This window comes from Tamandua tetradactyla, chromosome 13 (assembly GCF_023851605.1).
Source record: "Tamandua tetradactyla isolate mTamTet1 chromosome 13, mTamTet1.pri, whole genome shotgun sequence".
NCBI classification, from domain to species: Eukaryota; Metazoa; Chordata; class Mammalia; order Pilosa; family Myrmecophagidae; genus Tamandua; species Tamandua tetradactyla.
In genome coordinates this window covers 20252132-20269047 of record NC_135339.1, presented here as the reverse complement: position 1 = coordinate 20269047, position 16916 = coordinate 20252132, and the positions used below count along the sequence as shown (strand labels likewise).

The 16916-nt window shown below is 38.3% G+C and overlaps 1 protein-coding gene across 16 annotated transcripts in view; it reads left to right on the top strand.

Annotated features, from left to right (window-relative positions):
* The window catches only part of LRMDA (leucine rich melanocyte differentiation associated), a 1434085-nt gene that overhangs the window by 1076688 nt on the left and 340481 nt on the right, over positions 1-16916 (top strand). For all 16 annotated transcript variants that reach the window (XM_077124815.1, XM_077124812.1, XM_077124811.1 and 13 more), the window contains one exon: positions 16651-16735. In XM_077124815.1, the coding sequence (XP_076980930.1) occupies positions 16651-16735 (85 nt within the window). The remainder of the gene's footprint in view (positions 1-16650; positions 16736-16916) is intronic.

The window sequence follows — 16916 nt, the reverse complement described above, 5'->3', positions numbered from 1 at the left end:
TTTTTCCTCATATTAGATAAAGGATAACTTAAGAAATAGAACGCCATCAAGGCTATGCTTGCCTAGTTCAAGTTTCCTTTTCATGTTTATTAACTTTCTATTTTTACTCAATAAGATCTGCAAATGAAAAAATATGCACGTTATCTCATTGAAAATGTTTCCTGGTTCTAGCACCATACAGCAAATCTCCAAAGAATGTTAGTTTAGGACATAAATATTTTAAGGTTCCACAAAATTGGGAGTGAATATCTTTGCCATTTAATATCATGTTCATTTCATTCCAATTTATTACCATGATTAGATTTTCAAAAGCAGGTTTTAATACAATGCACAGTTACCTGCCACGGGGTTGGCTAGGTCGCCTCATTATGCCTGCAAAGATGAGGCCGCTTGTGATCCCCACAAACGTTCTCTCATTTATTCCTAATTAAAATGGCCCTCCTAAGTTGTCTCCAGTTTATCAGTATAAATAATAAGCTAAACGGTATAACCGCAGTGGGAAAGTTAGTGGGACAAGATGACGTGGTCCCCACACCTCAAGCAGAGCCAACGGCAGCATGTTTGCAGGGATGCTCTGCCACCTGTTGGCTTTGTGGACACACAGCAGGGCACTGACGGCCATCAAAGCAGAGGACCCTTACCCTCGCTGACCCCTGTCCCAGTTCATCACGCCAGAGAGAAAAGAAGGGGCCGCTTTTGAGAATTCCTAGCGTCCTGATTTCCCTCATCATTCATTTCCTTGGCCACATGTTCCTTCTGCTAAGGCTAACAATTTATGGCTTGAGCATGTTAAGGGCCGCACAAGCCCTTCCCTTCTCCTGGATTATTTCAGAGTTTCCTGTCATAAGGAAATCCAAGAAGACGTATCCTTAGCGAATTGTATGTGACAGTGTCTGCCTGTATCGCAGGAATCGGAGGCATGATGGATAAACTGTCAGTTTTGAAGGATTGTGTTTTCTCCATATTTCCATTATGAACCATGCTGTCATCTCCTAATAAATTTCTTGCATTGGTATCAATTTATTTTTACAAGCAGAGGGTCTGATGTATTTGGGAAAGGCACTGACAGCAGATCTGGCCTGGCTTGACACAGCTGGCTCCACCTCATTTTGGAAAACTGCTTTGGTTCCAAGGGCAGAAGTTGACCTGCAGCCCTCGGGACTAGAAACATACTCTGTGAGGGGAAGAGAGATACATGAGGCAAGTTCCTTCTTTTGAGCCCAAATACATCAGGCCTCTAGGACTACCATGGTATAATATAATTTTTAAGGCAGTCCACAAATCCAGAGGAGAAATGCCGTACATGGCTATTTACTCATGCCAGTGACACCACCACAAAAGCTCAATCTATGGATGATTTCACTTCATAATGAGGCTAGAGACCCTATTTTTGCCATCGGCGGGATCTCAGTAGCACTTTTGGTTTGACAGTGAAAATCAGAGTCCATTCATTGAATAAATATTGAATTACAAACCATGTGCATGTTCTGTCAGAACTCCTATGAATGGGAAAATCCATGCACCATTAAGCCCTGCCTCTAAAGAAACTTACAGTCTAATTGAAGAAATAAGATGTGATGCAAAATTAGAATGAATTTTAAAAATCGAATAATACTTAATGAGCAGTAGACTGTATTATGCTAAGATCTTTGACTCTTATCTTATTCAGCCTTCCACTTACTGGAGAAGAGGAGGCGTGCAGCATAATGGTTAGGACTGTGTGTCCTCTAGAGGCAAACTGCTCGGATTTGTGTCACAACTCTGCCCCTACTAGTAGCACAAGAACCCAAGTAAGACCTTGCTTAAGTTACTTAATTTCCCTAGGCCTTGGTTTCATCATTTATGCAATGGGACTAGTGGTTGTAATAGGATCGTGGAACTGTTGTGAAGAGGGAATGAGCCACTGTATGGAAAGGGTTCAGCATACTCCCTGACATAAAACCAACACTAATAAATGTTAGCGATTTTTAACTTTCCTCATCATCTTTGTCCTTGTCCTAATCACCACGGTTGTCTCACTGTGGTTGTCGTTTTCCTTTTTACAATTGAGGCAAGTGTGGCTTGAAAAGTTTAAGTCAATTGCCCAAGGTCATACAGCCAGAGGGAGCCTGGCTTTAAATCTTGGCCAAGTCTGGCATCAGAGCAGAGCAAAGCATGTAAAAGATAAAAGTTGTGCATACGTCAAGGGCAGAATCCTTAAAGCTTAATTAAGCTTTCTTTTACTCTCCTTTCCATTCCTGCACCATAAATTACCCCTTTTCTTCATGGCCCCAAACACAGTTTAGATGTTACTTGATAAAAGTCAGATACAGAGATGTGCTGGTTTAAATGTCTGCAACCGACTCTTTGGGGGGAAAAAAATGTATGTATATATATATATATATGTTTGCACGTTTACTCTAATTTTTACTTACATAAAAGATATGTAGCACGTGGGTGGACAGGGGGTTCAGTGGTAGAATGCTCGCCTTCCATGCAGGAGACTCGGGTTAGAGTCCCGAACCATGCACCGCCACCCCACCCCCAAAAAATATGTAGCACATAGTTTATGAATAATAATAAAATATACTCTTTAGTATTAACTCGATACAGGCAATTGATTTACACAGAATGCTTTTGATGATTTGGGCCAAATTTTTGTATTCAGAGCCAAGCCTTGATAGCAATTGATGAGCAAGTTTAGTTCTGACATGATCGTGGAGTGATGTCTTCTTTTACCTTCATGAGTATATCAGAACGTCACTTCTTCATCGGTGACAAGTGACCTCTGTACTGAAATGAATACTAGCTTTTGAATATTGAAAGAAAACTTCAATTTTTTGTACTATTTACAATGTAATGGTTATAGATGCAACACACTTTTAAGTTTAATCTGCATTCACATTTTCTCCAATGCTTTAAGTTTTGAAAATCAACAAAACAATAAACCAAATCTCATCATGGCCAATGTCAAGCTGCCAAAGTGATCTCACTGAAGAGTTGGGAAGCGATGTGGAAAAGCACACCATTGGATCGTACTTCCACAATATGAATACAATAGACACAAATTTAGGGGCCTGAGCAATAGTAAAATTTTGTAAAATAATTAGGAAGTAACGAGTTTTGAAATATATTACATTTGTTTTGTTTTTTTTTTTTTTATTAATTAAAAAAAGAATTAACAAAACAATTAGAAATCATTCCAATCTACATGCACAATCAGTAATTCTTAATAACATCACATAGTTGCATATTCATCATTTCTTAGTATATTTGCATCGATTTAGAAAAAGAAATAAAAAGACAACAGAATAAGAATTAAAACAATAATAGAAAGAAAAAAAACAAAAAAAACAAAAACAAAAAACCTATACCTCACATGCAGCTTCATTCAGTGTTTTAACATAATTGCATTACAATTGGGTAGTATTGTGCTGTCCATTTCTGAGTTTTTATATCCAGTCCCGTTGTACAGTCTGTATCCCTTCATCTCCAATTATCCCTTCTCTTTTTTTTTTTTTTTTAATTAACGGAAAAAAAGAAATTAACCCAACATTTAGAGATCATACCATTCTACACATGCAATCATTAATTCTTAACATCATCACATAGATGCATGATCATCATTTCTTAGTACATTTGCATTGGTTTAGAAGAACTAGCAACATAACCGAAAAAGATATAGAATGTTAATATAGAGAAAAAAATAAAAGTAATAATAGTAAAATCAAAACAAAACAACACAAAACAAAACAAAAACCTATAGCTCAGATGCAGCTTCATTCAGTGTTTTAACATGATTACTTTACAATTAGGTATTATTGTGCTGTCCATTTTTGAGTTTTTGTATCTAGTCCTGTTGCACAGTCTGTATCCCTTCAGCTTCAATTACCCATTGTCTTACCCTGTTTCTAACTCCTGCTGAACTCTGTTACCAATGACATATTTCAAGTTTATTCTCGAATGTCCGTTCACATCAGTGGGACCATACAGTATTTGTCCTTTAGTTTTTGGCTGGATTCACTCAGCATAATATTCTCTAGGTCCATCCATGTTATTACATGGTTCATAAGTTTATCTTGTCTTAAGGCTGCATAATATTCCATCGTATGTATATACCACAGTTTGTTTAGCCACTCTTCTGTTGATGGAGATTTTGGCTGTTTCCATCTCTTTGCAATTGTAAATAATGCTGCTATAAACATTGGTGTGCAAATGTCCGTTTGTGTCTTTGCCCTTAAGTCCTTTGAGTAGATACCTAGCAATGGTATTGCTGGGTCGTATGGCAGTTCTATATTCAGCTTTTTGAGGAACCGCCAAACTGCCTTCCACAGTGGTTGCACCCTTTGACATTCCCACCAACAGTGGATAAGTGTGCCTCTTTCTCCGCATCCTCTCCAGCACTTGTCATTTTCTGTTTTGTTGATAATGGCCATTCTGGTGGGTGTGAGATGATATCTCATTGTGGTTTTGATTTGCATTTCTCTAATGGCCAGGGACATTGAGCATCTCTTCATGTGCCTCTTGGCCATCCGTATTTCCTCTTCTGAGAGGTGTCTGTTCAAGTCTTTTTCCCATTTTGTAATTGGGTTGGCTGTCTTTTTGTTGTTGAGATGAACAATCTCTTTATAAATTCTGGATACTAGACCTTTATCTGATATATCATTTCCAAATATTGTCTCCCATTGTGAAGGCTGTCTTTCTACTTTCTTGATGAAGTTCTTTGATGCACAAAAGTGTTTAATTTTGAGGAGTTCCCATTTATTTATTTCCTTCTTCAGTGCTCTTGCTTTAGGTTTAAGGTCCATAAAACCGCCTCCAGTTGTAAGATCCATAAGATATCTCCCAACATTTTCCTCTAACTGTTTTATGGTCTTAGACCTAATGTTTAGATCTTTGATCCATTTTGAGTTAACTTTTGTATAGGGTGTGAGAGATGGGTCTTCTTTCATTCTTTTGCATATGGATATCCAGTTCTCTAGGCACCATTTATTGAAGAGACTGCTCTGTCCCAGGTGAGTTGGCTTGACTGCCTTATCAAAGATCAAATGTCCATAGATGAGAGGGTCTATATCTGAGCACTCTATTCGATTCCATTGGTCGATATATCTATCTTTATGCCAATACCATGCTGTTTTGACCACTGTGGCTTCATAATATGCCTTAAAGTCAGGCAGCGCGAGACCTCCAGCTTCGTTTTTTTTCCTCAAGATGTTTTTAGCAATTCGGGGCACCCTGCCCTTCCAGATAAATTTGCTTATTGGTTTTTCTATTTCTGAAAAATAAGTTGTTGGGATTTTGATTGGTATTGCATTGAATCTGTAAATCAATTTAGGTAGGATTGACATCTTAACTATATTTAGTCTTCCAATCCATGAACACGGTATGCCCTTCCATCTATTTAGGTCTTCTGTGATTTCTTTTAGCAGTTTTTTGTCGTTTTCTTTATATAGGTTTTTTGTCTCTTTAGTTAAATTTATTCCTAGGTATTTTATTCTTTTAGTTGCAATTGTAAATGGGATTCGTTTCTTGATTTCCCCCTCAGCTTGTTCATTACTAGTGTATAGAAATGCTACAGATTTTTGAATGTTGATCTTGTAACCTGCTACTTTGCTGTACTCATTTATTAGCTCTAGTAGTTTTGTTGTGGATTTTTCCGGGTTTTCGACGTATAGTATCATATCATCTGCAAACAGTGATAGTTTTACTTCTTCCTTTCCAATTTTGATGCCTTGTATTTCTTTTTCTTGTCTAATTGCTCTGGCTAGAACCTCCAACACAATGTTGAATAATAGTGGTGATAGTGGACATCCTTGTCTTGTTCCTGATCTTAGGGGGAAAGTTTTCAATTTTTCCCCATTGAGGATGATATTAGCTGTGGGTTTTTCATATATTCCCTCTATCATTTTAAGGAAGTTCCCTTGTATTCCTATCTTTTGAAGTGTTTTCAACAGGAAAGGATGTTGAATCTTGTCGAATGCCTTCTCTGCATCAATTGAGATGATCATGTGATTTTTCTGCTTTGATTTGTTGATATGGTGTATTACATTAATTGATTTTCTTATGTTGAACCAGCCTTGCATACCTTGGATGAATCCTACTTGGTCATGATGTATAATTGTTTTAATGTGCTGTTGGATACGATTTGCTAGAATTTTATTGAGGATTTTTGCATCTGTATTCATTAGAGAGATTGGTCTGTAGTTTTCTTTTTTTGTAATATCTTTGCCTGGTTTTGGTATGAGGGTGATGTTGGCTTCATAGAATGAATTAGGTAGTTTTCCCTCCACTTCGATTTTTTTGAAGAGTTTGAAGAGAATTGGTACTAATTCTTTCTGGAACGTTTGGTAGAATTCACATGTGAAGCCATCTGGTCCTGGATTTTTCTTTTTAGGAAGCTTTTGAATGACTAATTCAATTTCTTTACTTGTGATTGGTTTGTTGAGGTCATCTATGTCTTCTTGAGTCAAAGTTGGTTGTTCATGTCTTTCCAGGAACCCGTCCATTTCCTCTAAATTATTGTATTTATTAGCGTAAAGTTGTTCATAGTATCCTGTTATTACCTCCTTTATTTCTGTGAGGTCAGTAGTTATGTCTCCTCTTCCATTTCTGATCTTATTTATTTGCATCCTCTCTCTTCTTCTTTTTGTCAATCTTGCTAAGGGCCCATCAATCTTATTGATTTTCTCATAGAACCAACTTCTGGCCTTATTGATATTCTCTATTGTTTTCATGTTTTCAATTTCATTTATTTGTGCTCTAATCTTTGTTATTTCTTTCCTTTTGCTTGCTTTGGGGTTAGCTTGCTGTTCTTTCTCCAGTTCTTCCAAATGGATAGTTAATTCCTGAATTTTTGCCTTTTCTTCTTTTCTGATATAGGCATTTAGAGCAATAAATTTCCCTCTTAGCACTGCCTTTGCTGCGTCCCATAAGTTTTGATATGTTGTGTTTTCATTTTCATTCGCCTCGAGGTATTTGCTAATTTCCCTTGCAATTTCTTCTTTGACCCAGTCGTTGTTTAGGAGTGTGTTGTTGAGCCTCCACGTATTTGTGAATTTTCTGGAACTCTGCCTATTATTGATTTCCAACATCATTCCTTTATGGTCCGAGAAAGTGTTGTGTAAGATTTCAATCTTTTTAAATTTGTTAAGACTTGCTTTGTGACCCAGCATATGGTCTATCTTTGAGAATGATCCATGAGCACTTGAGAAAAAGGTGTATCCTGCTGTTGTGGGATGTAATGTCCTATAAATGTCTATTAAGTCTAGTTCATTTATAGTAATATTCAGATTCTCTATTTCTTTGTTGATCCTCTGTCTAGATGTTCTGTCCCTTGATGAGAGTGGTGAGTTGAAGTCTCCAACTATTATGGTATATGAGTCTATTTCCCTTTTCAGTGTTTGCAGTATATTCCTCACGTATTTTGGGGCATTCTGATTCGGTGCGTAAATATTTATGATTGTTATGTCTTCTTGTTTAATTGTTCCTTTTATTAGTATATAGTGTCCTTCTTTGTCTCTTTTAACTGTTTTACATTTGAAGTCTAATTTGTTGGATATTAGTATAGCCACTCCTGCTCTTTTCTGGTTGTTATTTGCATGAAATATCTTTTCCCAACCTTTCACTTTCAACCTATGTTTATCTTTGGGTCTAAGATGTGTTTCCTGTAGACAGCATATAGAAGGATCCTGTTTTTTAATCCATTCTTCCAATCTATGTCTTTTGATTGGGGAATTCAGTCCATTGACATTTAGTGTTATTACTGTTTGGATAATATTTTCCTCTAACATTTTGCCTTTTGTATTATGTATATCATATCTGATTTTCCTTCTTTCTACACTCTTTTCCATATCTCTCTCTTCTGTCTTTTTGTATCTGACTCTAGTGCTCCCTTTAGTATTTCTTGCAGAGCTGGTCTCTTGGTCACAAATTCTTTCAGTGACTTTTTGTCTGAGAATGTTTTAATTTCTCCCTCATTTTTGAAGGATAATTTTGCTGGATATAGGAGTCTTGGTTGGCAGTTTTTCTCTTTTAGTATTTTAAATATATCATCCCACTGTCTTCTAGCTTCCATGGTTTCTGCTGAGAAATCTACACAAAATCTTATTGGGTTTCCCTTGTATGTAATGGATTGTTTTTCTCTTGCTGCTTTCAAGATCTTCTCTTTCTCTTTGACCTCTGACATTCTAACTAGTAAGTGTCTTGGAGAACGCCTATTTGGGTCTAATCTCTTTGGGGTGCGCTGCACTTCTTGGATCTGTAATTTTAGGTCTTTCATAAGAGTTGGGAAATTTTCAGTGATAATTTCTTCCATTAGTTTTTCTCCTCCTTTTCCCTTCTCTTCTCCTTCTGGGACACCCACAACACGTATATTTGTGCGGTTCATATTGTCCTTGAGTTCCCTGATACCCTGTTCAAATTTTTCCATTCTTTTCCCTATAGTTTCTGTTTCTTTTTGGAATTCAGATGTTCCATCCTCCAAATCACTAATTCTATCTTCTGTCTCTTTAAATCTATCATTGTAGCTATCCATTATTTTTTCTATGTTTGCTACTTTATCCTTCACTTCCATAAGTTCTGCGATTTGTTTTTTCAGTTTTTCTATTTCTTCTTTATGTTCAGCCCATGTCCTCTTCATGTCCTCCCTCAATTTATCGATTTCATTTTTGAAGAGGTTTTCCATTTCTGTTCGTATATTCAGCATTAGTTGTCTCAGCTCTTGTGTCTCATTTGAGCTATTGGTTTGTTCCTTTGACTGAGCCATATTCTCAATCTTTTGAGCGTGGACAGTTATCTTCTGCTGCTGGCGTCTGGGCATTTATTCAGATTTCTCTTGGTGTTGGACCCAGCAAGGTTGTAATATTTTTCTGTGAAATCTCTGGGTTCTGTTTTTCTTATCCTGCCCAGTAGGTGGCGCTCGTGGCACCCGTTTGTCTGCGGGTCCCACCAGTAAAAGGTGCTGTGGGACCTTAAACTTTGGAAAACTCTCGCCGTCCTGGGGGTTCGCTAGCCGAAGCGGCTTGAGCCGGCCCGTGGTCCGAATGCAGGGAGGGTTGCTGGTCGCCGCAGCCAGGGAAAGAGCCCGTCCAAATTTCCTAGTCGGCCCTGGGCAACCAGCATGGCGGGAGGGCGCCAGCGGCAGCGGCCCGCCCGAGAGAGTGCACGTTCCCCGGGAGTCACGGGTTTGGAAGGGGCCTCCCCCACCCGTCACCGTTCTCCGCGGCCTGGGGGTTTCCGATCCAATTCTCTCAGTTGGTCCGGGGGCTGCGCGTGGTGTGGGCGCCAGCCGTCTTTGTTTCAGGGGACCGCCTCTCCAATTCTCCCAGCCGGCCCGGGAAGGGGGAAGGGAGTAACTCCGGCCGCTTGCCACCCCGCCCGGTAAGGCCCGCGCGCCTCGGCGATCTCACCCGAGCTGCTTCTCTCAGCCAGCCAGCCGTTCCAGGATGGGGTACGCTGTCTTTTTTATCTCTGTTGTGGCTTTGGGCGCTTTCTGTATCGTTTCTACTCCCCTAGTAGGTGTCCTGGAGAAGAAACTAAGATCCGCGCGTCTTACTAAGCCGCCATCTTCCAGGAAGTCTCTACATTTGTTTTTAATATCATTTATTCAGTTGTAAATTTATATCATGTGATTTTTAACAATGGGTATGTTTAACAACTGACCCACAAAATGCCCCAAAGTTTTATGGTGACTTCTTGTGAGCCAGTACCGGTTAATTCTAGTGCACAACTGGTTATGTGAACCCAAAAGGACCAAAGAATCTGAAGTACCCTTATGTCTACAAGGCATAATTAATTATTTTATATATTAATATTTAAGTACAGTGTTTTTTTTATGTACACTAGGCCACGAAACTTGCTGCCTATCAACATGAATTGAGTCATATTTCACTGCAAATGTATATCCTGCCTTAGTATATACACTTAACCAAGGACAGCTTTCTGTGCCAGGTTCCTTAGAGTGTCAAGTCTGTTGTGCAGCAGGTGAGATTCAGGGTGTGGAATCAAGCTGGATTGGTCTGAATTCCGAATTCTCTCATACTACCCATGTTACCTTTTGTATAACCTCTCTAAGTCTCAATTGCCTTATCTAAAAAGTTGTACTAATAATGGTACTTGTATTCTAATATTGTAGAAGGGGTTAAATGGAACAGGATGAAAAATGCCTGCCATGTAATTAGTGACCAAGAAAAAAGGTATGTGTGTGTGTATATACACAGAAACACATGTAAACAAAATTGAACGTGTACTTATTACTTGGAAGTTGTATATAACATCCTTATTATATTCTGTTTGGACATAGGACATAAGCTAAACTCCCAGCAAAGTGTAACATTTAGCAGCAAAATATTAACTTGTACTTCATCATACTTGTTTGGACAATGATAATTGTTTATAGATAGGATGTTCTGCCTTTTTAATATGTTCTCAGGCCATTAGTAAATTCCCTATTTGATAAGCCTTTCTCAATGCTTCAAGAATTTGCTTTGTTGGGTATTGCAAGGCGTTCATTGTCAATTTAGCACTTGGTCCCTGCGCTCTTGAAGTCTATAGCCTTTCAGAAGGGACCAGACAAGTGCCCAGTTGACAGTGATGTGAGGCAGAGCTGAGCAGTGGCCAGCAGCTGGGGTTCAGATGTAGGGAGCTGTGGGGCAGGGGGGCAGCCTTGGCTTGCGGAGTCAGGCTGACCTGTGTTCTGAGTACACCCTGGACTTCAGACCTGGTTGGCCTTGGGCATGTTACTTATCCTTTCTTTGTCTCCGTTTTCTCAAGTCTCCTCCTTAACTTCCTCCTCTTCTTCGACCTCACCTCACCATCAAATGGGAGAGATTGGAAATATAATGGATGGAAGGTGTGCTCTTTCACATCAGCCTTGGTAAATAGGTAGGGTTTTCTTTTTTAAATATTTTAAGTCACAGAAAGCAATGACACTATTAAAGAGTCAAAAAAATCAAACCACCCCTAATCATTGTCCCAACAAAGATCTTTTCATCTTTTCCCTACTGCAAATTTTATATAGTTAAACTTATAGCATATGTACTATATTAAAATCCTATGTATATTTACTATGTTCAGTTAATATTATGTAATAAATATCTTTGCATATTTTTCTATGCATTTTACTTCTAGTTTTATTTGATTACCATAATAAATTATGACTGTTCCCTTAATGCCCAATATTTAGACTGTTTTCGTTTTGTTCTTCTGTTATATGAGTGTCTGCTTAAAATATTTTGGAAGCCCCAGCTGTAGGTGATTCTTTCCTTCCTTCCTATCTTCCTTCCTTCCATCCATCCATACATTCATACATATATACATCCTTACATACATAAATACTTGTCACTCTCTACTCTGAGCCAGATTGTCTTGTAGGCACTGGCAGAATTGGACCTCTTAGGATCAGATAAAAACAAAAGAGAAGCTCCAGGCTATTTCCTTTAAAGAGCTTTCCCATTCCAGGGAAGCCTTCCCATAGCTCTCCCGGCTTGTCTCATCTGGGGTCCACACTTCTGACCTGAACTACTCTTCAGTTCCCTCACTCACCAGTTCCATGCAGACTCTGTCCTCTCCCCTTCAGGATCATTTGTGGCCTCTTGGTCACCGACTCACCCTCAGTCTTTCCTTGTCTTTTTATCTTCCCTCCCAATTTCTTGGCTCCTGGTTCTGAACAAGTTATGGCTATCCCTGCCCTTAAACCAATCTGGCATTTGCATCCCATCTGTCCTTAAGGCTTTGAGTGTGCTGCATGTTAAAAGGGCTGGTAGAGGACAAGTTGCCTCAGCCTTCAGACTTGTTCTCCTGCTTCTAGTTTAATCCTTCAGAGGCTGGCCAGTCTCCATTCGCTGATTCTGGCAACTTGGATCATAGTTTCTCTTCGTTGTTGTTGTTGAATTACCATCAGGCAAATAATTTTATCTTTGCTTTTAAAATGTTTTATGCATTCGATCATCAGGCGTTACCATCCTCTGTGTTTCAGGCAGCATGTTGGGTGTGAGGGACTACTAATACTCCATAGTTAATCTCAGAAAGCTGTTAGCATGAATTAAAAACAAGTAAGAACTCAATTTCTGTTCCATTTGACCATGTATCATAATCAAGGTGTGATGCAAGGCTCTGTGAGAATGCAGACTAGGGGGGCATGTGTTCGATTGGTGACTCTTCATATCCAGTATTAATCATGTGATTGTATTTTTAAGAGTTAGGAATGCAACCAAGGTCCTTGTTTTATTTTTTTGGTGTCTCAGCCGAGGGCTTGGCATATAGTACATTGTTATTAAATACTTGATAACTAAATGAGTGATGCTTTTTCTTATGAGAGAAAATAAATGTTTTTAGAAGAGTCAGCTTCATGCCATGGTTTCAGGGAATGAATTGTGATGAAAAGCGAAGATTGCTTTTACTTGAAAGAGGCTGACAAATTTCCCAGACCCAAGATCACTTTATGCGGCGTATGATTTAAGGGTGAGTGAGCATGCCAAAGCGCTCCACTTGAGCTGAGTGATGGGGAATGAGTTGTGGAGCTGTGGTCTTAGATGGTATTTTGTGAAAAATAGTGGGAGATTTATGGCTATTAAACAACGTTGTAGCTGCCCCCTTCTTGTTGCAAAGCCTGCCAAAGCTTTCCTCCTGTGGTCTGGATCATGTTCTCACAGCGCATCCATGATGTTCAGAAATATCCACCGGAATGTGAGTTTCCATTGACAGCATGCAATGGGAAGGGGCCTGAATTTTACACGTGCATCTGAAGACATCAGTTTTCTGTAACCACTGAGTGAAATTATCACTCTGCAAGTGTCTTGTCAGATGCACTGTACTTTCATTGAATCTTTTCCAGTGTACTTGTCAGAGCTCTGCCTTCCTTCTTGCATCTTGGAAATTGCAGGACTAGTGACTGGTGTCATTATTGCTATGAGTTTCAAAAATTATTAGTAGCTTTCCAATTGTGAGCAGAAAAGTGGAGAAACTTTTAGTATGTCTTGGCAAATCTTCGGCAGAAGGACTTACAAGGACTGGAATGAGCATTTCAAGCCTTGGTATGAAGAGGATGCATATTTGCCTTATTGGCTCTTTTTTCTACTCTGTGGGTCCCACTCGGTAGCTTTAGAAGAAATAAAAATGGTACATTGCCTTATAAAAAGTCAATCAGAGATAGCATTAACTGATTGTTGGAATTGTTGGACATTTCATCTAATGATGTGTTCTTATCAATGTAGGGCTGTGTGGATCAGAGAGAAACAGGAGTCTTTTTACTTTTTCTTTCAATTTTCATGTTTAATTTTGAGAAATTTCAGAAGCGTAGAAAAGTTTTAGAAAATTTAGTTTTCAGTATTTTGATATATTCGCTTTAAGTATTTTCTTTAAATGAAGAAAGAAACATTGCTTATAAAGTTGATGCTTCCCACTACTAACAATCCTATTAACCCAACCCAAGGCAGAGGCAACCTTTTTCATGAATTTAGTGTATATCTTTTATACCTTTTAGATGTTTCCATACATATGTACATCACAGAACTATATATTTACATAAACAGTGTTATGCTATATTTATCGTTCTGCAACTTGAATTTTAATTGTATTATTTTTTTAGACCTATACAAATTGAGATATAGACTCAAGTTTATTACTACCAAACGGTAAATATTTTTCCATTGTATGATTATACAATATTTTGCTTATCAATTTCCTCATTAATGGACATTTGAGTTATTCCCAGTTTTCTTATAAATAATGTTGCAATAAACATTTTTATATCTTTATCTTACAGAACTGTATGGAATTTTCCAAAGTGTATATATTTTAAATGAAATTTCTGCATCAATTTTCAGCTTTATTAGATGTTGCTAAATTACTCTTCAAAGTGGCTGAACCTGTGTACATTTCCAACTGTCATTGGACAAATGAATGAGAATTTCATTTCCCTTCATTCTCACTAGCACTTGTTATTGTGAGACTTAAAAGTTTGTCAATATGATGGATGGAGAAAGTACATCTTGTTTTAATTTGCATTGTTGTTATTACTAGTAAAGTTAACTATCTTCTCTTTAGTTTTTGGCCATTAAGGTTTTCTTTTCTATTAATTGCCTGATGTTTAATTTGTTTATTTTTCTATTATATTTTTATTGACTTATGGGAATTCTTTACATATTCTGGATGATAGTATTTTATTTTATGAGCCAAATTAAAAAGTAAGATGCAAAAGTACAATTCCCTGCCATATGCATTTAGGAAATCTGTCAAGCAAAAAGATGTGAGTATTTATAGTCTTATAGATTCAATTTTATCTAAATTTTCTTCTCATTTTAGATATATCTTCTTAATCCAGGTGAAAGAAACCCTTATTAAAATTTTTCCTTTTCTGTTTCTGTTATCTCATGCCCAGTATATTATGGGTATATTGATTAAGTTTCAGGGTGAGTTCTTTATTCTGTGGCAGGTAATATGCATATTAAGGTGTTTTCTTGTCTCAAACTGTGCTTTACTGAATTGAGCTTCAAAGTAGAGAATGAGTGTATACATTGCTATTGTAAAGATCACATGGGCTTCATTTTTGTAAAATCAAGTCAAAGAGTTGATAGTTTGAAACTTGGTTTGTAGTAGTTTAGCAAAGCATCCAGCCATGGAAGTCCTGCCAGAAAGCATAGTTTGCAAAATTGTTCTTTTCCTGCATTCTTTTCCATGACTTGAGTTAAAAATGGAGACTGAGCAGAAAAGTAACTAAATGCTTGACAAAAAATGATGATTCCAGAACAGATCACGGCCACACAGTTTTTGCTTTTTCTATAATTGAAAATAAAGAGCTCTTCTACTCTTAATTACAGAACCGTAATGTTTTGTCCACTCAGAGGTATTTACTGAAAGATAGTTTCTTCTAGTAATTGAAGGAAAAGTTGCCATCAAATTGTCAGAAGCCCAAACTGAGATTAAAAGTACTAAGAAATATCATAATATAGCAATCCAAAACTCATGTCGGAATTTTAGTGTTTTAGTGATAAGGTGGAGCATAAGTATTGACAGAGGGAGAAGCTCTGGCCTCTTCTGGAAGGGATGCGATACATCAGCATGAAAGGGTGACCCCTCCTACATGGGTTTCACATAGTCTGCCCCAAGCATTGAACAGATGCCCTATTTAGAACATGGTCTTTGTGTTTCATTCATAATATAGGCGTTATAGGAGATGTTGAGCACCAAACAGAGAGACTGATGCAGAATCCAGTATTTAAATTTTAATCTAATTTCTGACTCTTACATTCCGGTAGCATCCTAAATATCTAATGATGTAATAGCTAGCAAAACTTATCTACTTTTAAAAACATTTTTTCTTGGTGACTGAGCTTTTATCCTTCTGGACCCTATACCCTCGCATCAAGCTTTAAAGACCACAGATTTCCCTTGGAGCTGCAGTGAAGTAATGCTACCTGAAATCTGTTTCTACCTCAGGGACAGAGTTTCTGATTTTGTTCCATTCAGAATCTTTCTGTGAGTCTCTCCTGAGAGCAGCTTAATCAAACATCTCAAATGTCAGAAATGGGATTTAAAGTTTTTTTTCTAGCAAGTAGGTCTAATCTCCTACTTATTTTTTTATTCCCATAATGTAGGTAATCTCTTTGGAGAAAAGGCCTACTTCTAGCCGGGCAAATATATCCCATACAATACATTTCCTATTCCAGAAAGAAAAATGCCGCATTAATGAAATTTACTTTTTTATGAACCTTGGGAAGAGGCTAATCTTAGCATTTTGATCCTAGCAGATGCTCGTTTTTCGATATTAAAAAGATCATTTGAGTCCCAAGTCTCAGTAACAGTTGCAGCGGTAATGCTTCTTGCAATCACCTTCTGTGACTTTCTGGTCACTGGCTCTTGATATGGGAGGGTGTCAGTGACACCAACACCAAAGCCATAGTGTCTTCTTCCTGCCTCAGCTCCCAGGCTTGTGGAGCGGCACAGTTCATGCCATCCTCAGTTTGATGGTTAAGCAGTGAACATCCATCACCATGCATATATTTTGGTTTTTTTAGGGTACTATCTGTTATTTTATTTTATTTTTTTAGGATTTGGAATGACAAAATTTTGTGGATTACAATTATATCTCAAATTTCAGCTTGGTTTCTCGGTGCAATTGTTAAACTTTGCCAGAATTCCTGTCCCACAGTCTGTGATGGTTATACTCTTCCTATGGTGACTTCTTGCTGCCAAGTCTTAGGTCTCCAGCTTCTCTCTGCCTCTGTGCCACAGCGCTTCAGTACACGTGTCCACTTTCCCCAGCCACCCTGGGGGCAAAGCTCTGCCTCCTTATTGGTTTCTATAGAAATATACTCACAGGGAGCCTTTATTTTGTGGGCATTATTGGAAGAAGGCCTGTGATAGAACTCTATGTTATTTTCCGCCTTCTCCATCTCACCCTTTTTCTCGTCTCTCCTCTTAGTTCAACACAATAAATAAACTGTGCCCCATCTCACACACAACCATTCCACGTGGACCCAGACCCCTCAGAGTTTTATATGCTCCCCTATACACACCAGAAGATTATCACAACAAAGACAGCCCTTGCTTCCTAAGAAGAATCTTGGTCGATAATATTTTCTCCAAATTCAGGTCCCAAAGAGACCTTTTTAGTAACTCATGGCATTTAGTATTTGGTGTTGCTTCAGGTTGACATTTGCTTTTATCATGCAGGCTTCCAGTGAGGATGTCGCTGCCTCTCCAGAGCATCGCTACTCACCTCTACCTTCTGCTTCCAGGGAGCTCACCAGTCACCGAGGTAGGAACTCATCTTTTTATGGCTCTCAGTGGCTTCAAGGAGGGACACTTGGCTGGAAGTGCTGTGGGCTCATGGCTGCTGCTGTGACACTTTAGAAGGAACACAGTGCATTTTAGACCCTTGATGAGAAAAACATACATGTCAAACCTAGCGATTTTAACTCACATGAAACAGAATTTAC